General features: G+C 43.5%; 2 protein-coding genes across 2 annotated transcripts; one reads left to right on the top strand and one right to left on the bottom strand.

Moving 5' to 3' along the window:
- On the bottom strand, window positions 1–27,984 carry T265_10463 (hypothetical protein; the record flags this gene model as incomplete). The annotated part of the gene is made up of 3 exons (XM_009176840.1): window positions 1–146; window positions 24,761–24,893; window positions 27,949–27,984. The coding sequence occupies 3 exons, from the start codon at window positions 27,982–27,984 to the stop codon at window positions 1–3; spliced, it is 315 nt and encodes a 104-aa protein (XP_009175104.1).
- Window positions 4,123–17,226, top strand: T265_10462 (hypothetical protein; the record flags this gene model as incomplete). Its single annotated transcript, XM_009176841.1, has 6 exons — window positions 4,123–4,543; window positions 6,241–6,336; window positions 10,326–10,469; window positions 14,324–14,406; window positions 14,547–14,624; window positions 17,053–17,226. 6 exons carry the CDS (start codon window positions 4,123–4,125, stop codon window positions 17,140–17,142), a joined length of 912 nt encoding a protein of 303 aa, XP_009175105.1.

The raw sequence follows: 27,984 nt of genomic DNA, 5'->3' as shown, positions 1-27,984 counted from the left end.
TCATACAGGACCGTTGTCCAGAAAGTTCACAAGGCTGACGCGATATTCATCCCAAGAAACCAGCACACAGTCGGATGAGCCGCAGGCTGCCGGAGAGGGTTCGGCGACTTCTGGTAGAGGCGTCCCAACGTTTTTCAAAAAGTCGACTATAGGAGATACAGAAGATGGGCTGGCAATTCGTTAAAATGCGAACCGCTGTCAATCGGAAATCCGCCAATGGAACATACGAAAACAAGTCACCATTATGGACCTTGCTCGGAAAAACAAGAACACACTGTTCAAATACATGAGACATTGCCGCAGAAACAAGCCATCCGCGTTCTCCTTGAGGGACAGGAGCGGAGAACCCACGAGTGACCCAACAGTGGTAGCTGAGGCTTACAGAGAACAATATGCAGGTCTATATTCAGCCCCAGCGTCCTCGTCACATTCACTCTTGTTAAGGCGTTACTACGAACAGCCCCTAACCGACTTCGTCTATTGTGTCATGCAAGGTGATGGAACGCATTCTGAAGCGAGCTATCTTAGATCACCCCACTTCCAGCAACCTGATATCTCCAGCTCAACACGGATTTCTCCCACACCGCTCTTGCGTGACACATTTTTCGACTTCTCAAGAGCATTAGTTGAGTCCAACACATCCCGCTGTCCCACAAACTCGAATCCTATGGGATTCAAGAAAAAATCCTTCGCTGGATCAAGGCTTTGCTATCAGACAGATCATTCTGAGTGAGAATAGGCTCGACCTACTTCCCCCCAGCGCCGGTCTCCATTGGAATTCTTCAAGGCTCCATTCTGGGATCACTGCTGCTTCTGATCTACGTCAACGACCTCCCAGATGTTCTTGCAGGTCCATGTCCACTTTTTGTGGATGACTTGAAATCCTGGAGTTCCAATGTCAGTGCCCTCCAAATGGATGCAGACCCTGCGAAGCAGCAGTCGTTGGACTGACACCTTCCTCTGAATGACGAAAAGTGCGTCAATAAGCCATTGGAGGAGACCCAGCGAATGCCTCTGTTATGTATGGTGAGAACGGACCAGAAAACATCATGAAGACAGATGCCAAAAAGAATCTGGATATCTGGGTCCCCTCAAACGTTTCCTTCTTACTTCTCCATGAGAAATCGGCCCAAAAGGCATCTGCCACTTTGCACCTTCTTCCGTATCACTCACATGGAATTCCAAATACTCTACGGGGACTACGTCAGACCGCTTCTTGAATACGCCACCCAAGTTTTCTGCTCAGGACGCACGAAAGACGTCACCCTCACTGAGCGTGTCCAGCGAGCCGCTACGAAAATGGTTGTCGGCCTCAAATCCGTGGACTACGATACCCGTCTCGCGACGCTTGATCTCTTCCCCCCGTAGTATCGTCTCCCCCCGAGGGGACGTAATTCTTACTTATGCTCTGTTTGAACAAAGCTTGACCAACAGATTTTTACGAACGGACGACGAGGACAAGGTAAAAAGATTTTCAAGCTTGAGGCGCACACATTAATTGAGCGGAATTTTTTCCCATTTCGGGTAGTAACGGCGCGGAATAACCTTCCTCCGACGGTTGTCCACGATCTATCTAGAACCCAGTTCAAATCGCAACTAGACAGTAATTTGTGCGAATCCTCGCGCTGGCAAGCATACTGCCCTGTGCTGAGAATATAAAGAGAAGTGCTATACCCTTTTTTTCTCACTTGTGCCTTCCAGGTGAACGAGAGCAGCTGAACGACAAGAACAAAACCAACCCGGGAAACTTGGGCAAAAGCCTCACTCCTGTGTATCAGTCAGTGAATCCGTGAGCCAAACTGGTCCTTGTCCCCTATCTCGAAGCTTCTGTTTCTATCGGTCCGTATTTGTCGGCTGTTCCTTATGGCACCACTTCTTCTCACAACATGGTCCTTCTGATGGGACTCTAACAGAGCTAGGACTAGTACGGATCTCCCGTAATTACTCATACCAGCTTGGTCAACGGCTACCTACCATGCTGTTTACCACACTGGCTAACTTCCCACAATACCAAGTGTTTTTACGCAAATGCTCCCTCACCCTTGTCTTACGTTTGCTGATCCACTGACGCTCAGTTTTAAAAATACGAAGCAACTGTTTAAAATCAACACCGGGCTCTTACACCACTGCTTAAGCGAATTTTATGGTCACCGAACTGAAGCATACGTGTACTGGTTTGTTCTGTGCCCCATCTACAGTAGTGGTCTAGCTACCCCAAAAGCTGCTTCACCAGGAGTGTGGCAAAGGAACAAAAATAATAACGCCGGTTTGAGTACACGACTAGAAGGAGGTTTCATGGAACAGATTCACTAAGGAATGTTCTCTTTAAAATAGTTCGTCACTGGCCCAGGTGAGCGAATGAATAATAACCCAGCCATAGTTGTCAGAGCATCTTCTTCTGAACAACCCTGGCATATAATAGGTTTTGAATATAGTCTAAAATGTTTTGATACTAGAGTTAGCGCATGGAACTCGCAAATGACCGCTGTAGGCGCGGGAGAAATCAGAAGAGAAATTCGAAGCAGGTGACCACGTTTGTATCGCGTGTAATTGTACAAAATGCGTTTTTTTTGTAGTTTTTCGTATTTAAACAAAAGACGTTTTTTCAACTCATGGTATGCGTAGTGTTATAATGGAAGCAAAGCAAAGATGCAAAACACCACACTACCACACCGAAATAATATTTGCAGGCTTAGCCGGTCCTTCATTGCTGGTTTACTCGGATAAATACATCATCATCCTGGCTCATTGAACCACTTGCGGTCATCAACCTAGAGGCAACAAATTTTAATTTATTTTCTGTAAGTGGACCATATGCCACCTGAAACTCGTGATACATATCAGGATTCACTGTATCCATCTCATGCCTCCCTCATCCCAAGTTTCGCTTTTCGAAGGTAGCTGCTTCAGTCTCCCAATACGGTGACTACCCACCTCGCCTGGAACCTGATCTACATCCACACAGACCTCTAACTTAACCATTTTTACCTGTGATCCTATATCGGCGTTGTTTCACCTTCGTGCTCCTCTTCCCTAACCCAAAGTATCGCTGCCCACAGAGTTGCACATTACCGGTCAGATTAACTCAACCATTACGTCCGTTACAGATCGGCCAAGACACCTACGTTTGTCAGTGCAGTAACGGCACGGCACTAACATACCCAGTTTTATACCACAATTGCGGCTATTCGTTTCATCCTCTGGTCTGCTCCATCCCGTTCCCTAGGAACCCTGGCTGCAAATATGGACAAACCGTCTGCCTGCAAATAACAGCAGCTGCGACGAGGTTGTGCTAACTCACTCAGAGCTTTTCTCTGAGTGAACCATCTCGTTGCACTTCTAATTTATCCCCCCATAAAGCCAATGATTTTCTTTACTGTTCACGTTCCTCCTGTGCATTAACAATAACTCACTTTTAAACCAACCCTGTTCAAACAGTGAAGTCAGTTAGTCTGTGAAGTTCCGCCGTGCACTGCGATTCCGAAATCCAAGCTACCATTTATCCGTACTGCAAAATTGTTCACTTCATCATCTCCACCTTTCTTAACACTTGCCGTAGACTCAATTGCCCAAGCTCACGCTGGGGCGGCAAGTATTTTCAGTTTCAGTTCAAATTAGCTGGTTTGATTAATGAACTACGTCTGCTCTCCAGATTTGTTGTTATGGTTTCTTTTTTACCGCGATGTATAGTCCTATGTCCCATACCGGACCGGATTCTCCGTTTTGCCATCCCCGTTGTGTTGATGCCCGCATTCTTCGAAGTGTAGCTTTAGAACTTGATTCGGATTGATATGTCCTGTTATGGCAAAAAGCCATGATGGATGTGTGATCCTGTTCTCAGTGTTCAACACGTGCAGATTGTGCCAGTTTAGGCGTGACGGCGTCTGCATAGGATAATCCTCAATATATGTGTGCTTATCCCTGAGATCAGCCGAGCCCTCATTTTGACTGTAAGATTATGATCCCGCCAGATGATATGCCCCCATAAACAGGAAATAAATATTACTCATATTAATGTCCGTGGAAAAATGATTATTAGATGAATGAATAAAGTTGAATTGAACTTTGAAGAGTATTGGAAATTACTCATATAATGTCCGTGGAAAAATGATTATTAGATGAATGAATAAAGTTGAATTGAACTTTGAAGAGTATTGGAAAGTTCAGCAGCAAACGGTCCCCTCTCGTTCACCACGAGACGAAGAGGCGACCAAGTTGTTACCACGATGTGATTGTGTGGTGGCTGTGAATACCGCTCCGGACGATACTACGATATTTGCTTTGAACGCTCCGCTAGACATTATATTGCCATACTGTGACCAGCTCGTACCTACAGCTGCGCCGTCTGTTGGTAGAATCTATCAACTAGTGCATCATGAAGTCTTTCATCGGCCCTTCAGCTACACTCTTAGTCTCTCCTTGTTCGCGCGCTGCCTGAACACAGCAGAATCCTCCATGCTCGACTGCCTCAAACCTCCTGGTAACACTGGCAACCTTCAAAAGTACACCCTAAAGTGCCTCGTCATCTCTTATTCCAGTCACGGTGCATGAAGGACAAGCAATTTATCACTTGCTGACGTATTATGGCATTTCGATTACTTAGATGAGCCATGCAGTATGACACACTTCAAGTCCTAAGTTCTGAAACATACATAAGTGCTACATCCATGTTCTTCTCTGATCTGGCCACCTAGTGCGCGTGCGCGTGTGACCGTAGAATGCCCTCATCCTTTTGCTTTGAATTATTTTGCTTTACAATCCTGGTCAGCCACTAGTTCCTCAGAACAAAGGAACGCAGCAGCATTTCCATGAGCTATACCGGAGGTGTCAAATTTCCACGCCAGACCGGGCGGATGGTTATTCCCATAGAGGTGTTCATTTAGGGCGTCCCAAAGTGCTTTGGAAAAATCTTAGTGCCTTATCGATATAACGTCCCCAAGGGCTGTACGGCATGAGACTATACAGGATGTAGATATTCTAATACCACTTGTACGCAGGAAGAGACGAACTTCACCGTAGGAGTCTACGGAATTCCGAAAGTTATGAACAATGCTCAACGAAATCGGAATAAGCGAAGAATGTCTCCTCCCGCCAACGCAAAGGCCGGGATCGAATGTTGGCACGCTTCAATGCTATTCGACGCATCTCGCCTATTAGGGGCGCTGTCAGAACAAAGGAATGCAGCAGCATTTCCATGAGCTATACTGGAGGTGTCAAATTTCCACGCCAGACCGGGCGGATGGTTATTCCCATGGAGGTGTTCATTTAGGGCGTCCCAAAGTGCTTTGAAAAAATCTTAGTGCCTTATCGATATAACGTCCCCAAGGGCTGTACGGCATGAGACTATACAGGATGTAGATATTCTAATACCACTTGTACGCAGGAAGAGACGAACTTCACCGTAGGAGTCTACGGAATTCCGAAAGTTATGAACAATGCTCAACGAAATCGGAATAAGCGAAGAATGTCTCCTCCCGCCAACGCAAAGGCCGGGATCGAATGTTGGCACGCTTCAATGCTATTCGACGCATCTCACCTATTAGGGGCGCTGTAGATGACTGTGTAGAGTGAGCGATGACATTCAGGATTTTTGAGTGAGCAACCCATTCAAGTGCTTGTATTCTGCGTGCCTAAAAGCGTAACTTCTGCATTACTAGATGCTGTCGCCAGTCGGTCGCACCCTCGGAGCAGGCGGTTGTCAAGATTTGTGGAGATGTCCTGTGGGAACGCGGAAGCAAATTCACTTTGGCTGACAAGTTAACCAGCAACCCAAAATCAATGGGTGGGAGGAACTCTTGCCTAATTGGGAACTGATCGCAAAGGCAGAGTTGGTGGAAGCAGAATACAGAATTAACCTGCTTCAAAATAACTATAGCACACTATCTCCACAGACGCGGTAAAAAATGGGCCGACCACCACTTTCCCTAGTTTTTCATTTTTCCCTCGTAACAGTTCAAACCAAAGCCGTGACCGAAAACCATGGAGTTCACTGACATCCGGTCTCTAACATGTGAACGAACTATTTGAACTTTTTGGGGCGACTCGTGATTCTATTGTCATAGCGCATCCCCGCGCACAATTTTAAACTTAAAGCTATGTAACCGAAATCTGGTCGTCAATGCACGCGAAAGTACAGAGTACTGGTGAATACAGAAATGGGGGCTTTTTGACAAAATTTGCATCCACCGAAACGGTACACGATAATTTTGGAACGATAATTTCCTCAGCTCCATAATACAGGTTACCCGCACTATACCAGTAGAAATACCGCATCAAAGAAAATCTCACAAGATGTTGACGTTCAGAAAACAAAACCAGAAAAGAAAGCATTGGCGGGTAAGAATGTTTCCAGTGCCTTTTCAATGCCTCTTCATTGCTAACATGAGGGTTTTTTTCACCAATTGTTCCCGTGGATGTACGATGGTTGACGGTACGCTTGCGACTGTGAAAACTAAACAAGTTTTTGTCGAGAAAGACTGTGCTGGGCTGATGCTATTTCCACACACTCGGATACAATTTATCGATAGTTCGTCACATACAAATTGGACTTGCGGGATAAATACCTCATGTTCGACTGTATAGTTACACGAAGTCGCTGAATGGCGCTCTAGGTATCACTCATTTGTCTCAATACCACCACCATCACATGCATGGCGAGACCGTGTAATTCGCCGGGGATTATATTTAAAAAAGCGTCATACCTTACGCAAAAACGCGTCTTTGCGTCGCTCTCCGCGAAAGCGACTGGAACAAGCCCTTGAAAACGCTGTTGCAGTGCAAATAAACCAAATTAAGGTTCTATTAATTAATAAAATCCTACGGAGCCTTTAATAAACTCCTCGTAAGTCACAAAAATGAAAAGTGGAAAAGTTGTGGTAATAGTGACATGAACTGTGCTGTCCGTCTTCCCATTTTCTATTGCTATTGGTATCATATAGCACAAACCTCCGGCGATATCGTGGAAGGAGGTGTAAGTACCTCGGAATGATTGTGGTAAGGTAGCACTAATTAGTGCTATCTTACCACAGGGGACTTACCTCCCTTCCCAGTCCACTTTTATTCTTTTCTTTACAGTAGGGTTTTTGAATAAACCATAGTCGTACTGCAGTAAGGCATAGGTGTTGAACACTGATATCGTGCTGTTGATGATGATGAGGAGGAGGAGGAGAAGGAGGAGGAAGAGGGGGAGGATGGAATTTTAACCGGCATAGTTGAACAAGTAAAGCATGCACTCGATCAGCTGATTACTAAAAACAGTCGGATGGGACCTAAAAAGGGTTCTTAACACCGACGACGTACGAAACATTAAAAGGATCCAAACGAAAAGAGCCCAATATCTTGTAACAGTTGGAGTGAAAATTACCCTAGTTGCTAATTTCTGACAGCAATGTCGGAGGTTACAGAGAATCGATGCGGAGAGTAGCCTGACGGATACGCAGAGAATGGATACAAATCATGAAGCGTTAGACCCATTGTTTATACCGCAGATTTAACCACTTTCTTGGGTAAGCTGTTGTGGAACAAACGCTTGAATCAACGCGTCCTTCCTTGCCTCAAAACTACAGGGCAGTCAGGCGAATGAATGTCAGCAGGACGACAACAAACGCACAAAGACAAAAGTAGGTGCTATTTTTGGTAGGCGGATTGTATAATCCGTCTGGAGCTTACACCGCAGAATGCCTGTAGATGCGGAGGATTGCGTCAAGGTGATACCACATTTATTTAACTGACGAAAAGAAATCTTCAGCATAACGTGGGCGCAATTGCTTTGCTTTGTCACGCAGTAACCAGCAATGTAAGGGCGTTCATCGTTTAGCAAGTGGAACAGCTCACTTCGTCACAACGAAAGTGTGGTGATCAGAAACAACCGGAAATTTACGGGACACAAGTGATGAGGCCAACAGAATTTTCTCACGACACACTCAACACATGTAGAATGAGCATATAGTCAATCAAACTTTTTTCAGTACGGAGTAAGCTGCTTGTAATGGTGATTTCATGCTCTTCGGAAATATGATGGTAAAAACAACATAGGAAGAAAGCGAACATCAACTAGTAGAAGCGACAGAATTAATATACTTTAAGTAATCTGCGGATTCGATTAGTCAAGCTGGTACAGATGCTGTACAAACGAACTAAGCATCTGCATTTCGAGTGCATGGTGGTGAACCAATTCCATCCTGACAGAGAAGCGGTAAGGACAATCTGCCGTCGGGTCAACTACACAATATATTCGTCATTATTTCGTTAATTTTCTGCTTTTGATTGGAAAATGTCACAGAAAAGCGAATATACTAGTTTTATCCTGCAAAACGTCAGACGATTCCTCTCTTGGATAGGCGTACAACGGGGTACTTTCTTTGCTCACCGACTTCCGAAATGAAAATGAAAGATCTGTATCTTTCAAATCTCGCCATTTACAACTTTTCACTTGTGTGCGGTATAGCATGTGAATTAAAGTTCCACGGATTTAACTAGTCATTTGTAGCATTTAGGTTGGTCAGTGAGACGGACCGCATAACATTCAACACAAATTTCATAACAATGTTATCTTCATCCCTGTAGACTTCTATAAAATAACCAATAGAACGTAAGCACTGCTTGGGTAGTTGTGATGATGGGTGATTATACATGCTGTAAATATAGAGTGCAAAAAACATCTCTAATACTCGGTCAGGGATAGACAGATGTGAAAGATGTCGGACAAAATAATTTGATCTTGAATTTGAAAGCCCAACCCATTTTTATTCAAATTCGATCGGTTCTGCAATATAAGTTCTTGGTTTGTGGATACTTCCTATCCAGGTTGCTTGAATGAGTGCTTTGAGGTCAATTCACCTTGAATTGATTGTAACAAGCTAGAACTGAGTACTTTTTCCGCCAAATTTTATTTTCTTCTCCACAATGAGACTCTCAATTGAACCATGATAGCATGAAAGCGAAGCATCAGTGTTGAACACTGATGTTAAGTTGTCCATGATGGTGATAACATTCTAAAGATGTAAAAAGAAAAGCCTGAGGCAAGCGTATAAGCAGCATCCGGGCTACAACTGCGAAGGAAAAATCAAACGTCGCACAACAATGTGAAAAGCTCTCTCACGGATAAACAAATAGCAGGAACCTTAAGTGTAATCAGAGTTACAAGACAAAGATATTGAGGCAATTATTCAGCGACTAACTTGATTAACCCCCTAATTAAGCAACTTTTTAGCGGACTTTTGTCGACGTCTTTCAGATTTAGAGCAATCGCTCTTGACGTCTTAAAAGTTTATCGCACAATGTTCTGATAGGGTTGGTAAAACGCCACTTAACTGCAATTCACCGCCACTTTACTGTGTAACGTTAGTGAATCGTGTCTACAAACATTTGCTTTGGATAGAATGCACACAGAATTCCGGTGAGGGTCTTCAAAAGTACTGGGGAAACGTTAGATACTGAATGGGGCATCGCGGTCTATATATATATTATGACACCCGCACTCAGTATCCAACGTTTATATATATACTTTGGTGCATTCTTAGATGATTTGCGGGTGAATGTTTTTCAGAGGCTGTGTACTGGAGTAACAAACTCTTCGTTTCCAGGGCGATTTGTGTCATTATGTAGGGTCCTGTTGGTGGTCACTATTACTGATCTAGTGGCTTATTATCAAAGAAATGAATTAATTTCAAACCGTAGGAAGTTCTTTGACAGATAACATTGGGTCCCAGGACTGGATAAAATATCTGTTCTTGAGTCAGACCTTATCAGGTCAGAAAAGCTGAAAACTACTTGCGCAGAGGTTGGTAGACAACGGACACATGGGTCTCAGATGTGCCACATTGAAGTTTTAAGGACGTATTTTTTTATAGAAAAAATGGCCAATTTCGTAATGGTGAAGTACTCTGCCTTAAGTCGGATAAAACACAGGTGAGACAATCAAGACAATCAGGATCTTGGAATTCAAGATGAGGGAAAACATACGTTTTATGAGTCGATATCATACACGTCATTTGGAAGACCGTTACAAACTCCAGTCTGTTTCACAAACTTCTGTGTGGCATTTGTCACCAGCTTTGTCATTGACAGCAACCGCGGAGGACAACACTGCTATAAAACAATGTCAGCTCATTGAAGAACGCCCTATAAAGAAACGATGGAAAAATAAGAAAAAATAAAGGTGAAACTTGGCTTTGGTAGAAACGAATTTGCCCGAGATGTCTCCCTCAAATGTGCCATTTAAAAATTACAATTTTCTGAGACACTACTCACATGCCTTTACGTTTTTTCGCAAAAATACGAACACTTTAACACTGAAAGTTTTGCGATTTCCCTTTCTCTGTTAGCCCAAATATCATCCGGCAGAAATCAAGATGACACTCACTACGCAGCTGTTGAGACTAACACGTCACGCCCAGGTGATTCGCCGTCAGGGAACTCAAAGAAACTGCTGAACCGGAGAAGAAACATAAGTGAGAATCGAATTGCAGGTAAATATGTTATGGAACATGGAAGAGATGTAACTGAGCGCACATATCAGAAAAGTTCCAGTAACGACCGGCAGTGGAAGTTCTAGTGAGCATCGATAGATAAGATTCCAAGGTTAGTTTAAGTTAACGAAACCTATAGATGGTAATGTGGTGAAATATCGATAGCTCGGGTGAGTTAATTGGTTGTTGATCAGGTGGCTGTTGATCTGTTTGCCGAGCTTGGCAATTGGCTTGCAAACGTTTCGTCAGCATACAAGGAGACACCACCATACGGAAACACATCATCATCAGCTGCGCACTGATGATGTCTCCTCGTATGGCGACGAAAAGTTTGCAAGCCAATTGCCAAGCTCGGCGAAGAGATTAACAGCCACCTGATCAACAGCCAATAAACCTATAGATAGATTTCCCATGAAACGCAACATGCATAGTTTGGGGGTACGTAGCCATATGAGTTGCGGTGGCCCTTCTTCTGAAAAAATTGCACAGGACCAAGATTCGTCCCATCATTTTGTACCAGTGGACCAAACGACGTTAATTAAGTCGACATCAACAATTATAACGTGAATCATTTGATAACAAATGCTAAATTATAATTGCGGAACAGCTTTACATCGGATTGATCGGGTTTTCTTTGGATAATATAATTTTTTAAGAAAGCACAAGATGTTGTTGGAGCTAAAAATAGTTGTTAGTGGAGGAAGTCGGTACTTTCCAAAGTGAATTACACCAATCAGGTAAATGCACTCCCAGTAATGAGCCAACGCATACAGATTAACTTGCAATCACTGGAGCCTCAGTACTGTTTTGTCACATGGTACTCAGTATCAACTCCCTGTAGACTCTATGAATTAGATAGAAACAAAATACTGGAATATCGTCAATTACTGCGCGTTATTTCCCAACCAAGCACTGCAGAACTTATAGATGCATTTTTAAAAAAAGAGGTCTCTGTCCACATAGCGTGGATGAGTTAGTGTACCGGGGGGAAGAGAAGACAGCCAACCCACCACTTACGGTAGTCTACTGATTGAGTAGCAGACAGTGTTTGTCCTTTGTCACGCCTATGCACCCGAACTTCACAGCTGATATTTCTCAGTACCACCCGTCCACAGGTGTCTTTTTATGCACACAACATTCCTCTGGACTTTTAATCTCAACATCCTTCACATGGGTAAAGTCGGAAGAGTTGCCAATGTCTTTGCATTACTTCAGCCTTTTGGATGGGGGAAAAACCCTCCGTCGTTAAGGTGTATGTTAATGACGTGCTAATCTAAACTAGACGTCAGCTGATTTGTGTGCGGTGTCTAGATTCCAGTCCACTTATTTTTGTGGGTGTGACAATATTTGACGTCTGTCAAAGGTAATTACACGTTACTGAGACCCAAAGTTCAGACCCAAATTCCATACACGAAGTGCCGGATCCTTGCACGTGTACATTCCTAAATTTGATGAACCATTATGACAACAAATTAAAAGAAACCACCCAGGATCTTCAAAGTCAGATCTTGCTGTCGCACCTACCATTTGAAAAGGGGAAAATTACTCTACCAATGATCAATCCAAAAAATTTGGGTTCGTCAAGTGAATAGCACTTTCGACAATATGGATCGAACTTCCGTACAAGATCCACAGAACCTAATCAACAACGCATCTGAGGATAGCACATTTCCAATGGAACTGGATGTGTTGTTTGGGTAAAGTAAAAACAGGGAGCACTTTATAATTATGCAGCCAGGATGGAGAAACTTTCGAACAAGATACTGTTACAGCAACCCCAGATGGATCAACAAATAAACTTCATCCAAAGCTCGTCAAAAAGTGGAAGAACACGGCAGCACGGCCGAATTGAGAGAAAAAAGAAAGGTGCGCAACGAAGACGTTAAAGAAGAGGGAAGCGCGAGCGACAACCCTAACACGAAAAGTAAACAGATAGGCGGATATTGGCCCCCTACTTCGAGAAGCTGCAAGGTTGGTTCAACCTAGTAAAATCATAATAACTAAACAAATTCCAAGAAAGGATCTACCGAATGAGGCGAAACGAATGAGTCAAACGCTGTTTTGGAGGAACTGAAGAAAACTCTCCTTGTAAGTAAACGAAAAGAATGTTACCATAAGAAGACCTATTGTTCCTGGTTTCAATGAAAGAGGACCAAGGAGGCCACCAATACAAACTAGATGACATGCAGATTCTGACACTCATGGTTACAGAGTAAGTGAAAAATACCCTGGAAACATGCATTCTACAATCACTTTACAAACGCAACCTGACACAGTATGCAAAGCTGCGAGCGAAAATATCGATAAGTCAATCTGAGAGTTCGGACGAAACCGGATGCCAGGTGAACTGAGTAGCTAGCGGAATCAGCCTTTGAACTAAGTGCGATCAGCGAGGTCCAGATCAATGATCACCTATTCACCAACCAATCAACCAACTAACTCCACTAACCATTCAGAAAAACTAATAGTAACCCAAGGTCAGCTCCTGGTCAGCTGAACCCTGGGTGGAACCTTGTTCAAGGCCAACACACCGACGCACCGCTGGGCCATGAGGCACCACTATACCGCTACACACTGATGATGTTGCCATGTTTAGTGGCAAAAACTGTGCAACGAAATTCAACGAATAGCTAAAAAAAACGTCAGTGTTTCGTTTGTTTTCGGCAGTCAATACATACAAAGTATGCAGTCCTATTAGTGCACAGTTGGCGACAGACATAATACAAACCAGAAGGTGAATGTGCACTAATAGAAGTTTTTAACATGGTTGCGACACGTATAAAAATGAATACAATGTGAAATGGGAGCAAGTCAAAAGGGGAACTTGTCGTATATGAGAGTCCCTTGGTGGAAGTCCGGACGGCAGGAACGTGTTTTTCTCCGCAGTTCAACTGCTACATCTACCCCATGGTTGTCCGTGGACTTGTGGAGAGGTTGACGTCCTTCTCCCTGCGCGTGCGCGAGTCTGTGTGTCTTGACTGGGTTCGGTTTGCCTTTATGTAGGTCCCAGTGCGTGTATGTGGGCGCGTCGGCACATGAGTGGTTGCTACGCTGACTAGGCGGTGCAGACAATCGACGTCCGATGTGTCAGCTTAATGCGACGTGTTTGTGCGTATGAGAGAAAGACAAGCCTCGCGACCCAGTGAACGACTGTGAGTTGAACAGTCAAGTATGTGGGTGACTGGGTAGACAGTCCGCGTCTACTCATGAGTAGTCAGTCTAATCGATCAATTGAGTGTCAAACCCATAACTGGCAACCCATAACGAGCAATTGAGCTCGTTCTCTCCAAGTAGTTTTCCGGTTTCAGAACAGATAATTCTCCAAGTACTGATGTACGAAGGGTCACGTGAAGTGCGGCAATGCCAGTGCAAAGAAACAGGGTGAGGCTTATTATTTATCGCTGGTAAGGTTACCGGAGGCATCGTTGCTTTAATTAGACTTCTTATCATCTGTTACGCTGCAACCATGAGTCGGGGACATATTTTCGTTCTAGATCACTGATAAAAACGGAAGCAACTTTAACATCCGGTGTTACCAAAGTCCTTATAAGCAAGCTGTTCAGACCATCTGTCCTGGAACCTGTGTCAAACTGTTTGGTCAGGGTAGACCGGTGTATCGTGTAGTGGGATGAAATCAGAACTGTTTAAGTCGGCGTTGCACGGTGTGTTTCGGAATCTGGTGTATGTTTCATACAATCCCATTAGGGAAGTGGTGACTCAGGTATAAATTTACGCCAGATTATGTCGGAATTAGAACCCTACACAAACATCTTATTCGCTTGGCTGATCTTTTTTGGTAGGCGATAGATGTCTGTTGTTGAAATCCACGTCTCTTTGCTTTGAACCTATTACAGACAGAACTCAGACCAATAACGCTGAACGGAACGCTATTTTATCCCGTATGCGAAACCAGAGCGAGAATCTGAGAACCATCAAAGTAAGTTAGGTTACTACATGCTGTAATTTATGCCTTGTAATTGATCTACCAGGGTTCAATAGTGTAGCACATACTCGCAGTTCATCAATAATTAATACATTTGATTATCCGTCAACCTATTTATCCCCTCCGCTTCACAGATATTCAAACCTACTGGAAGGAAACTGGCCTTCAAGAATGAAGAAGATCGCTTGTTATTTGAAAAACAGCGGACTGTGGTATGATTTGCATGTTTAAACCGAAGTCCCTCCCAAAAATGTCACCAGATTGCGTTCGTTGCATGAGAATTTTACGATTTAAACACACAAATTCCCTCTGGTTTATATAATTGAACTTAGGATACTAGCTATTTGAACATGTCCTCTTGCCATATGAACTCAGCATTCTCGAATTCATGATGAGTTCAGATACTTCTAAATTACAGACATGTCTTCCTTCTTTTCACGCTAGTATGATATTTGCTAGCCGATCATATTGTCGATCGACATCGTCATCATCGGCAGCATGACATCAGTATTCAAAACCGCTGCTTCACTGCCGTACAACCATGATTTATTTGATCCTGTCCTTGGTGAAATGAGTGTGCTTCGCTGAAGTTGGAACCTGAGCGAGGAGACTAGCTTGCACTTTAAAGTGTACAGTTGCCTTCAAGAGGAAACATTTTTGAGACAAAACTGACTGATAGTATATGTACCTAGGTTGCTCAAAACAAGTGTCACAGTAGAAGAAATGCCTGCTGCTAACGGAGCACACAGCTGAGTTTCTGCTGAATCCATCATTTATTATGTTCCGAAACTGGATGTGTTGCACAAAGGCCCCGTTTTATTTTTCATTTGTGATGACATTCGAGATATCGAGGCATGTTCCGTTGACTTAACGTACCTATAGGGATGCTAAAAACTTCTCAGTGGTCCTCTACAGTTCTGGTCTTCTCGGGACCAATTAGGCGGACTTACTCTTTGCGTTTCTACCACCAGCACAGCGAATTACAGTCGATGAATTATACACGACTGAGAATTAAGCTGATTCTAACGGGAGATTCACCCGAACCATAGCGGAAGAATAGTGTAAATGGACAGTTTCAGATCTACCCGAGATTGAGCTATATACTCCAACGGATATAGTTAAACTGGTAATTGTGAATAGGAAGATTTATCACCAAAGAATCGATGCATCTGAAGAAGAAAATCATTGCATCTCTTTCAAGTAGCCTTGATAAAATTAATATTCACAATGCTGTAACGATTATAGAAGATTTTTTAGTCTTTTTCAACCGAAAATTCTCGGACGACTTACTCCACCAGCTGGTACTATTCAGAGTGCTTCACATGTTCGAATAAGCACTGTTCAACAAGCATATCCAAACCGGCAGATTCTCTTGTTTGTGATTGGCTGATCCATTTGTTTGGTTAAGTGGAAAATCGATAAAACTCTCATTACAGTCTAATTAGGCCCAACACAGAACTGAAAGTAATATTCACCAATAGGAAAGCTGATAGCATCACTAGCATCACTGCCAAAAAGTTCATTAGCTAAAATACAACCTTTTTTCTCTTAGCCAGGATGATCGTCACGACCATTCACTAAGGAACGGGCATTCGTACTAAGTTGTCAAATGTGCATTGTTTCATCACTAAATTCCTCTTTTATTTTCTGCTGATTTTAAGTCATTTTAATAGATTTTGACATCGAACACTCTCGAAAACTTAGGACTTCCTGATTATGTTGCACTCTTACGAATAGCCTTGGCTCCAACCACAATTGTGTACGTAATGATTGCACTACTGATTGTCAGTAGCTCGATTGTGGGCATTAAGTAACTCCGTCAGCTCTTTTGGTAGGAACTTCTAATTTGCCTTAGAGTTGATTTGTTTCCTTTAGCTCCTCGCAAAAGACACTTTCATCGTGTCTGAAGAAAAGGTGGTCAAGCGGCAAGGGACTCCTGTCTTGGTGTTCTGAGACTTTGACACTGAAACAGCAACATTTCAAAACTAGGGTAAGCGACCAACTCGATGGAACCCAAGCTGAAATTCGCACGCTTCTCCAGAGAGAGATGTTCCTGATGTTATTCGCTGAGCCGTCCATGAGTGATTTTTGATCTGACATCATTTAACCGCAGACGAAAAATCAAGCACTATTTTGGCTGGATCGATGGTGTTTGTCGTTGAGTGTGTAGTTGACTCTCAGAAAGCAAAGCCATACGGGGGCTGTTGTCCTTATGAAAATACACCTGGTGTGCTCATTTAGATCATTACCGCACCTTTATCACAATGTTGCTGTCAAACTATGTGTAGGATTCGTAATTTATTGAGGCTTCCGCAACGAACGACTTCTTCAGGCTTGAACCTTTCCTACTGCATCACACCCGCAACAAATATGTCAGTGTTTGCCGGAATCACGTAATTGGTACATTGATCCAGCTGATAATTGGCTTGCTTCAGTGCGTAGCTACCCAAGTTCCGAGGAAGCTGAGCATGCCTTCGCCTCCAAGGTCTTGTTTTATATTCCACTTTCCCGTTTTTCGGTGATCGAAACTGTGGCAGCTGGAACCAATATACCTATAGTACACAGTTTATAGCTGATAGATTGATCGATTGATAGGTTGATTGATAATTGGCTTGAGAAGGTAATGTACTTGCTTTCCAGATCTACGCTCTAAATGCGATCATGCGTGACGCCGAGCATGCCAACTACGAGGCATTTATCCAAAGCAAGCACGACGCCAAAGAATGCTGACAGAAACGGGAAAATTTTCCTCCTTATTCTTGCCATGTAAACCAGCTATAAAATTGTAAATTCAGGCATATTTTCTTATCGCTCTGAGTCTTTTCCAACCCAGTTGGATGTGCATTTCATGACGTTACCATTTCATTGGAGCTTCTGCAAAAAACCTAAGAATCACAAAGTATGCTTCAAAATAATTTAAAGACAATCAGATCGGTCACCGAACCCAGCTTTATGAAGTTTATTACCTTTCGCGCTGAAGAATGCCACCAACTCCCGGTACACTAAGACGACGGTGCAACTGAGCTCCAATTTGTACACACGAATCATATTGATGTAACCATGCAGTGCGCGACGCATATTATTACTCGTGGGCACCCAGGTGATACTGCGAGGTTGGAAGTAGGCCTCGAACCAAACAAATCTGGCGTACTTGAACTTCAGAAATTTTTCTGGCTGCCTATTTAAGTTTCAGGAACTCCTTAGCTGGTTCCCCAATTGTTTAGCAATTCGACGAAATTCTGCTAACCTTTGGTATTGGGCTAAGGGTACCAACCTGACCCCATCACTTATTCAAGTGCACTTTTCACCCACCAGGCTTGGTCGAGATGGGATAATCTCATACATACACACCCGAGCAGTTGCTAGACTGGGAATAGTAAAGGTCTGCTAATTTTATGAGTGCCCCGAATTTATAAAAGTCAAATCAATGGAGCCTTGGATGGAAGCCTCAAGGAGGTTCTTTTGATACTATATTTCCCATGTGTTCAGAAAGCGCGCCTGTGAGGTCTATCCCTACTATATTAAATATATATATTTAAATAAACGATGTTCGTGAATGTTGCGGAGAACTGACTGATCGATTAAAAGTGAGATTTGTCTTAACCTTTCACAACCACCGCAACGCCGGCTTAGGATGTTTTTGACGGCCGTAAATTTTGAAAATAATCTAATGCATAACAAAGCAGCAGATGCGCTCGTACTTTTCGGATGTCTCCTGAAGGTTAGATTAGACCAGATTCTAGTACCATCGACAGTTCACCGAAAAGTTTAGAACAAAGTTTAGAAAGTAAGGTAGCACAGCGAAGAGATCGTGTTCGCATTCATTCTATTTCACCGGCTGTGGGACATCCGTTATGGCTGCTCAGGCACCGCCGGCAGGTTCGGTAGAGCCTCAGAATCATCAATCTGCCAACAAACTACAAGTAATCAGCTTTACAAGAAGGTCTAGATGGTTCACAGGAATTGACATATAGGGAATACTGCGTACGTTTTTCTAAGTACAATAGGTTCCTTCTGAGGAGCCCTTCCACGGGGATCCAGTCTAGATCCAGTCTCCACAAAACTGGAGAATGTGGGTATCAAAATCGCATCAGAAAAAAGATCAGTGGACCCATATTACGGAAATGGCATCATCCTGGTATGTGTGCGTTTCTACTGACAGTCGGAGATGAATCCTCGTTTAAGCATGCAACGGACATTTTCAAGGTATAAAATCCCAATTCAGCAATCTCCAGTCTCATGAACTCCTTCGAAACTTGTTCTTGTTGCTAGCTGTTGCTGACAATTACCTACGCCGCGACAGATGAAGTCAGTGCACGCACCAATAAGACATGAGCAATATTCGCACGTGTGTGTCACCTTTGACTGAAGAAACGGACGTAGCTGAGGGTAAAGGTTGTGCCTACAGATCGACATTTGCAGAAGACTCCATCTGTGGCTATCAAACCTGGCCCTTCGGAATGATGACCATAAATATCTCCAAATATTTAATCACCGCTGTCTGCGTAGTAAAGCAGTCGTTAACTTGCTGCAGCATGTGCTTGAGGAAAGGGGGGGGGGTAATGAGTCGCGTTCGCACGAGTGGTAGAGGGGCTTATCAGATTAAGGTGACTGGGGCATGCAATACGTGTGCTGGATCATCGCCTGTCAACAAAGGTCTTCTTGATGAAAAGTTCGCAAAGGGCAGGCCACGATATGACACTGCGAAAGGAAGGCAGGTAGTATCAGGGTGAGCACTGTGGGGTCTTCGCGCCTCTGTCGGTGAGGTCCATACGACTATCCTTGTTCATGGTTAGAAACCTCACCGAACATGACGTTGGGGTGCCTAGCTAACGCTTCTCTGTCGTTCTGCTCTGAGTCTTGAATGAAAGTTGGGTCACTTCCAATCATGATGTCTTGCTCCTCGGAGTTGGAAGGTGTAAGCACTTTTCTGTTGGATGTTTTCTCTGTAAACTTACAATATTACTTCCTATCCTCTTCTATTTTACCATTTAGTCGGGCTTCCTTTCTACATGGTTTCATGGCAGTTAAGCAGCACACTGCCTATTACCGTCTGACTGTTAACAGAAGGTCATTCAATTGACTGGGGTCCTCATATGATACAGACGAATTGTTCTAAGTTGTCCTAGTTTCGAGAATGCCCGACATCTGTTGAGTGAGTCGCTTATTTGTAGTATAAACCAACATAGTGCCCGACGTGCACGAAGGCACAGCGCTCTTTGCTAATCGCAAACCCCGCGTTGTAACTACCCTTCACCAACTAAATATATCTGTCGGGCAAATATGCATAAATTGTGATTAATCTCTGTCAAACTACAAACAGTGTAAAAGCGCGTTTGGCCGTTTTGACCCTCTGTCTCTGAGTGACTGTTCGAGTGTTCCTTTCTGAACGTCATCCTGCCCTCATGTGTGTTGGCGTCCGAACACTGCAAAATCAATCTATGGTGAGAAGCCGGGATGTACTGTACAGCTGTTTTGTCTTTATTAGGAAACACCTCACGAAACTCGGAGAGTCTCGAACCGTTTTACTACGAGTGGCTGGACAGCTGTGTGACTATGTCTTACTCAGACCGGATATAGCGTCAATCAGCATTCAATCACAGAAACCATTTCATGTGGTCACATGTTTAGTGTCTCCTGGAGCGACGGATTCTCAGATAGAAGTTCCACACATCTTGTGGAATTATTCCAACTCTGAGCTACTTATCGACTGAGAGTAGTATGATGAGATTTGCGATTTTCAGTAGAGTCCTGGTTCTCTAAGTGACGAAAATGTGTGCGACGTTTACCACGAGCTTGCCTTACGGTGAACAACTGGTTTTTATATCTACTCTATCTTGTCAGGCGTCACACATTTGAACTGCGTCTCGAAGAGGACACTGGAATACACAAGACTGTATAAAGTACCTGAATCCAAATCAAGGTGTCACCCATTCACATTACTTGAACTCTTATGTGGAAGTCGCTGAGGGAATTCCCAAGTGACTTTACGGAACTTGTATGTACCAGCACAAATGTGACATTTATTGCCTAATGGTCTGCTGGGATGTCACTGATTGAAAAATCCCCGGATGTTTGGGCGATAGTTTCGTTTTTGAATGGAAAAAACATGGATGATCCGCTTAGCTGTCATACCCTCTGAAGGAGATACTGCCATGTTGCCCAAGCCTAGACCGCAGCAGTCGAGATGCAGAGGTTGGGTTTGAACCAAAAACTTTCCAGTCAGTAAGTTGGCTCTATAAGGACTGAGCTGTCCCGAACCCCAATCAATCCCGATTTCTCAACCTCACAATCTTAGTTTGAATAAATTCATTTACACAGACTAAGGTTTTCCAGCGAATTCGGAACCAAAGGAGTCACAAATCGTAAAATATCGCCCCAGACGAAGAGGAACAGATGAGCATATCCAAGTGTGTCCGTTACTATTTGGTTTGTACAATCAATCCCTTTGAACTAGACATGGAGCTTTGAACTAGCCGAGATGTTTGCCTTGTGTGTCCCAATGATTCTGAAGGTCGTTCTGACAAAAAAACTCAGTCCTATGGGCTCAATTTCGCCTACTAACGACACGCGAAGAGATGACGAGTAGTGAGACCTCATAGTGCCGTAGCAACCAACTTGGTTGAAATACTTCTAAAAGTCAACAGCCTCATGGGGCCGTCAACTCAACTGCTGTGCGCAGTGGCATTAGTAGTAAGACGTCCATGCCTTACCTTCTGCATCTTCGGGCTAGGTAAACCGACCACGGTTAAGTAACTCGGACCTTTGAGTCGTTGGCCTTAGGCCAACATTACCACCCGTTGTCCCGATCATGATGTTGAAGGTTCTAGTTTATAAACTCAGACCGGTCCAGTTCGGCAGCTCGGACAGTTGGAAACGAACCACTCTTTAAAACATCAACTATCTACAAACGTACTTTGATTACGGAGGAGGATTACTCAACAACTTTAGCCTGGATCCTGGAACCCTGGATCAGAGCCCTGTTGATGAGGAGAACAGTTAAAGCCTGAGTGGCAGATGGCACTTAGCTCCCGGCGTTTGTTGGTGGTTGGTCAGGTGGCCGCTCATCTATTCGCTTGACTTACCAATTGGCTTGGGGCGTTTCGTCATCAACTGAGGTGACATTATCAGTTCGCGCACTAGGCATTATCCGCACCCTGATGATGTCGACTTCAGTGGTGACGAAACGCTTGCAAACCATCTGAAGCTGAAGCCAGAATCACCTTCCTCTGTATAGAGGTGTCAAAAGACAGTAGATGAGACCTCACGGTTAGCGTCATATTGTCCAGGAACTTCCTTCCAAGAATCGCTGATGCATCAGTTCGAGTGTGATGCCAATTCAGATTCAGTTGAGGAGGGGTGTTTTGCTGTATTTACGGACACCTGTGTACCCACAGCACCTCAACTTGGGAAGGAAACCGGGCGAATTTTGCACTCCCTTGTTAAACTTTCTTCAGTCACTGCTAGCTCACGACCGCCTTCTACAAAGCCTGCTTGCCGACAGTTCCATAGCTTTTTCACAAACTTTTCTGCTCAAGTTTAAGAACATAAGTGTTCCCATTTGGTTGAGGTCCCCTTATAGTACGGGATGTGAAAAATACCGCGGTATCAGCCTGATGAAAGTCACAGCCGATTTGGTTGCCACATTGCTACTAATGTGCCTCAGCGAAGCAGGAAGTTTGCGAGACCGAGCCATGGAGGTACCTAATTTGGAAGACCATATGTTCACGGTTCTCAGTGTTTCGGGACAACGGTGCAAGTCGAAGCAACAAAACTCCACTCGTTTCGTTGACTTTCGTGCAGCCAAGACCAACGTCATGAACCAAATAGTTGTTCAGTTACCATCAGACTAATCATCTCCAACTCTACTCTGCATTAGGGCGGCCTCAGGGAATATTTTACCGTAGTACCCATCCAAACAGACGCGATATCACAGTGAGATACGAAGGAGTGGACAGTTAAACTGATGGTAAACAATTTTTCAGTTTTAGTCTTTATTGTTTTGACGTCATCTTTAGGTGACTTGCAAAACGACAATGCTAATTCGCGCGCACATTCTTTAACACTTGCATCGAGTGTTTGAAAACTTTACCACATTTGTCTGCACGCAAAGCGCCTTTGCCCGACAAGTTGCGTTCAGTTGTCTAGTGTTTCGCCAACTGCTGACTTGTCAGTTTGATGGGTAGGTGTGCATTTCCCGTCCGATGGTTTTGTGTGTTGTTCCGTGTTGCCAAAATGCATACTGTCCGTAAAGTGATATTCAGGCTTGTAATATACTACTTATAAGGTTGCTGAAAATCCATCGACAACCCACGACCGGTTTCACCCTTTTTGGGGCTCATCAGGTAGGCGTGATCCCCTGGAAACATCACGAACGATAGGTTCACTTGGGTTCCAGGTGGGTCTCTCGAAAAACCTAAATTAGTTTGCAAATGAGTGTATATTCGCTAATTTCATTCAATTTGGTTCGGTGGAAACCCGGGGACTGCACCTACCTGATGAGCCATAAAAAGGGCGAAACCGGTCGTTGGCTGTCGACGGATGTTCAGCAACCTTCTGAGTAGTAAATTACAAATATACACATGTATCGCGATATCTCAAATATCGTAGCGACTGAAACATGAGGCGGCCTGATGCAGCACATTCAGTTGCTTGAGAATATCACAAACGAGAGATTCAGCTGGGTTCTAGGTGCGTCTCTCGATAAACCAAATTAGTTTGCAAATGAGTGTATATTCGCTGATACTCAGAATTAGTTGGTCATATCGTCAAGTTGCGGAACGTCCTGACCTGAAAGCTGATACAGCAGTGACCTTGGATATTCTGTTAACCAAGGTGCCACTTGGAGCTCCCGTGTTCTTGGATCCGTATGATGACTATTCAAGGGACTCGACAAACACACTCATTTGCAAATCAGTTTGGTTTTCACGGGAGACTCAGGTGAATCCCTCGTTTATGATATCCAATTTGGGCTCAAGTATAACATAAGATTGACGGAATCTCTGGGACTGCGCCTGCCTGATGAGCTCCAAGAAGGACGAAACGGGTCGTGGGCTGTCGAAGTGCTTTCAGCAACCCTGTGAGTAGTTTTCTTTATTCAAGTGCATGTTCAGAGGCTTCATTCCGCTTAAATACAATCGCAAATTGTTGATCAGAGAGCGCTTGGTTGTAGGGGACATTTTCTACTTGGTACGTGGTAACCAAAACGTAGATCGGTACCGTTGCATCCTAAAAGCCCTAAGTACTCCTATTCTGTTAGTTAAATGAATCCCAACTTTCTTGCATTAAAGGTAGTTTCATTTAACTAACACTGATCCTATGTCAAAGGTTTCTTTCTTAAGAAGTTCGAAATTCGTCAGTTTGAATTTGTTTCTAAAACGTGTGCACATCTGGAATTTTTGTAGCCTCACAGGACTAATTAATGTAGAGAACGACGATTTCAGGACTAGTTAGAGACACATAGTTGAAGTACTGCCCTTCAATATGTTCACGTTTTCCTTCATGCTCCTAATGAGAAGCGAAATACCGCGATAAGCCACACTTTTAGGTGTGGTCTAAGAACCTAACAGATACACGTTACTAACATTTATCAGACACCTTGGCGTCAGGTTAAACAGATATTGTAACCTTGCCAGATTGTCTCCTCATTAGATGCATTGAAGGTGATAACACACAGTCTTTCGCGACATGGGTGCATGATTTGTGCGGAGCGGTTTTTCGAGCGACAAGACGGGGTGGTTTCATAAAGGTGATGGTCCAGTAAGTAGGACGCTTTATTAGTTCAACACCAAAGATAAGTGATCTACAATTTATCGAGGGTCACTGACCTGAATTAGGGTATATAACAAGTGCTGTCCACAGCTGCTGCTAGTACGAAAATGCACTTACCGATACTCCCTGTGGTTTCGCTCATTCTCCTGTCTCTTGCACGTAAGTTCTCCACCTTGCTCACACTGAACAACAACTAACGAAAATCATATTCTTCCAGTCACTTCGGGGAAGGGAGGTTTTCCGAAGCACGAGGTAGGTTTCAAATTTGTTAATCTCTCACTTTTACCGTCTGGTTAGCATGGAGGTCCGGGAAAGAATAAGAACAAAGGCGGGTTGATACCACCTTCTGGCGGGAGTAAGTGATTTCCAAGTGATGTGCTCCCAGTTTCTGAGCAGTCGTTGATACTAAAACTCACCTTGCCTCACCTTTCGTTCGTGTAGATTTCACCAAACCACCAAAGAATCAAACAGTAAAGGTATGCCCACCAGAGTGAAGTATAGATTGTTTACCAAGCCCTTCTAAAACGATGACTTCTTCGTCAGTGACAAACTTTTCATATTGATTAAAGTAACTTACTTTCATTCCCAGGGTCAAGGTGAAGTAGAACATGGAAAGCACAAAGGTAGTACACGGCGAATAACTCATTCTTTTCAACGAATTTCCTTTTGACACATGTTTTCTGTGGTACTTGTAACACATTTTGTTGTCCCTAACGCAGGTCAGAAAAAAGAACATAACGTGACAACCGTGGTGAGTGCCTAAAATTCGCATATGGAACGTATACTACAAAGTGGCTTATTCTACCACGCGCATCCTTAGTCCATTGGTATGAGAAGGCACTTGGGCGAACCTCTCCGTTTCCACTTGATAGACCTAATGTGTCCGATAATTCAGGGGATCAACGACATTTTGATCAGCAAATTCAATTAACTAGACATTCTTCATTGAAAAAGTATCACGAATAACAAAAGTGGTGAGCGAATACATATTCTGTCTAGAGCAAATTCTACTATACTCAGAGTAAGATTAGATTAGACCCTGTAAAAAATCACATCTCACCGCAAAGTCACTCTGAGAACAGTAGTTTGTAACCTCTTGAGCTTTCTTAATCCCGTAGCTTGTAGGTTCATCCGTATCTGTACCACACGACCTTGAAAAAGGCCGCGTGTCACTTCGACGGCGAGCTTACAAGACAACCAAGATATACGGTGCTACGTCAATTGTGAAACATCAAAATCATGAGTTTATCACTTTGACATTCCACCTTTTTCAGTATCCATGAGCTTTGTTCATTCATTCATCGTGAGATTTTTTGTTGTCGAAGCTTCAGTGTTGGTTTACGGAAGCACTTCTTCGGTTTCCGAGAAACCACTTGATTTCTCCTTATTTTTTTAGTCGAGCTTTTGTCTCGTTAGTGAATTCAATCTATGTTGAGATACCAAGGAGCACGGTACAGTCGTTTCCTGGGAATTTTCAGCAGGGGACACCATACGAAGGTCCAAGGGTTTCGAATCCGTGACATTCGGGTCATGTTTTTGAAACCTACCGGTTATGTCACGGGCAGTTGGTCAGCAGTGTGATTAGCTCTCGGAGTAGCGCCACTCATCCGCCACCCACAGAAACCATAGACACGGCCAAATATTGATTGGCTTTTTAAGTGACCACTTTTCAGATGGAAATTCCACCCATCCCGTGAAATCCTTCTTCCTCTGAGCTACCTATAAATTCTTGGTAGTGTGGGATCAGTTGATCAATTGATCCATTAAGCTAATCCATGCTGAAACAGGGTGTTTACCTGCTTTATGCTCTGTGCTTTTAATCTACCGAAGCCATGAGGTTAGCTTGCGAGTGTATGGATGATGTACTGCTCGGATAAGGGGAAATATATTTCCAGAAAAGACGGTAGGCGTATATCAACCCGATCAAAGACAACCAATGTTGCCATGCAAGTAAGTGTAGCTGGTATGGTCTGCGACGAATCTGAAGCGTAGGTACTTCATAACCTTGGTCTTTGCACCCAAACTAAGCGGACTTGTATGCTCGTTCTCATTGTAGTACCCTCGCTCAAATGGCAATTAATTTCATTTGTAGGATATCAGTAAGACCTCCTGAGGTAAAGACACTGGCCACTTGTGACGATCTTAAACGTCATCTGTACGTCAGGTAATCAGTACACCTAGGAATCTAATTTACCTTTGCTTGTGAGGAATTTCAACCGAATTTTAGTAAAAGACCCAGTTTCTGGATTTTGCTCAGAAAATGTCAGCATGGTTTGAACCTGGTGTGATGCTTACTCCATTTAGGAGTCAATAGTTCGTCCTCTCAGACGGAAAATGAAAGTTTGTTGTACAAGCAATGTTTCCCAGTAAGGTGACAAGAATAGTCGTAGGTAGTGATTGGACTTGTGGACTTTTTATTCACCTTACTTTCTTTTGAGTAGTTTTCCTTTCAACCTGGCATAGGTGTTCTGTTGTCTCCACATCAAATAGGAGAGGTACCTGACTCGATTTTTGACCTTATTGGGGTTCATTAGCAGTGAATATCCTTGATCGTGCCAGAGTATGAACTCCAGATATCTGACATGGAAAGCGCACGCTTGACGCATCTGAAAGTTCATGTCCGACCAAGCTAATGTTTTCACGGTAACTGGTTCACCCGATGCCTGAAACAAGGACCCGTTGGCTAACCTCGTTGTGTTGGTTGTTTGAACTGCCTGTCAGAACTTTCTAGTCAGGTGGCATCACGAGCACTTGAAAAAAGATGGACAGCTGAGGAATTTGCAGTTTGAGCAGTGCTGTTTCTAACAGCATGAACTTGGGAACTGACAGTCAGCGTTGAGATAAAACTTTTTACAAGTAAACTACTGTTATTCGGTCTAGATGTTGATATGATTTGAAAAGATCTTTCAAAAAGCATGGGTTTTTAACTTAAGTGAAGTTTCAATGAACTAATTTAAAGCAACACTAGTACTTTATAAATTTTGGCCGAATTACGGATAGTTGCTGTTTTGGGTTTTAACTACCGGAATACCGGTGTAACGGTGATATTACTGATGGGGAGGAACGTGAGTAGTGTGTGTTGTTCGTGGAATTTCGCTTTGCGTCTCTGGAAAAGGGGATATCTGTTGCGAAATTTGTGGAGTAGCTTTGTAACATTTGCTTGGATTTGAGCGATGATTGATTGGAGTCAATGAATATTCAGAAAAGTTCAAGAAGGCACGTTCAGGAGAAGATGGATGTCCGGTTTTTGTAAATAAGATGCAAATGAGAGTTTTGCTGCCCTGTTCAATGGTCTGTAACCTGTCAGTTGGCACTCCCCGGCGAAGTCCTCATTCTGGACTTTTGACAAACTCTTTGTTGTGTGGGTTCGAACTCCAATGCTGTTTTGTGGCTGCATAGGAACCCTGTTTGGCTTATCTAATTGAATCCTGCATGTTGTCAATTCCACATGAGTTGTAATCCCTGATATTAGATGTGAATACAGTGTAATCAAGTTTCAGGGTGGGTTACTTGCTCAGGATGTGCAATAACTTGATGCTTTTGTTGTGATGAGTTGTTGAACAACAGCAAGTCGGAGTAGATCCATGTAAATGCTTACGCGAGGTAACTCATACTTGGCTTTGAACCCGCTTATCTCATAGATGTCCGTTTGTCTAAAGTTCTAAACTTGATGAAAGAAGTCCAGTTGTGGCTTTATTACGTGTGGAACCTTTTTGCCACAACGGCAAACACCTCATCTTGTCTCTGTCAGAACTATCGACCAACTGGCTGATTGATGGATTCGTGGGCATCCTCAAACAT

This window comes from Opisthorchis viverrini, assembly GCF_000715545.1.
Source record: "Opisthorchis viverrini unplaced genomic scaffold opera_v5_365, whole genome shotgun sequence".
In the NCBI taxonomy this organism is placed as follows: Eukaryota; Metazoa; Platyhelminthes; class Trematoda; order Opisthorchiida; family Opisthorchiidae; genus Opisthorchis; species Opisthorchis viverrini.
The sequence above is the reverse complement of the archived record's forward strand: the minus strand, read 5'-3'. Positions and strand labels throughout refer to the sequence as shown.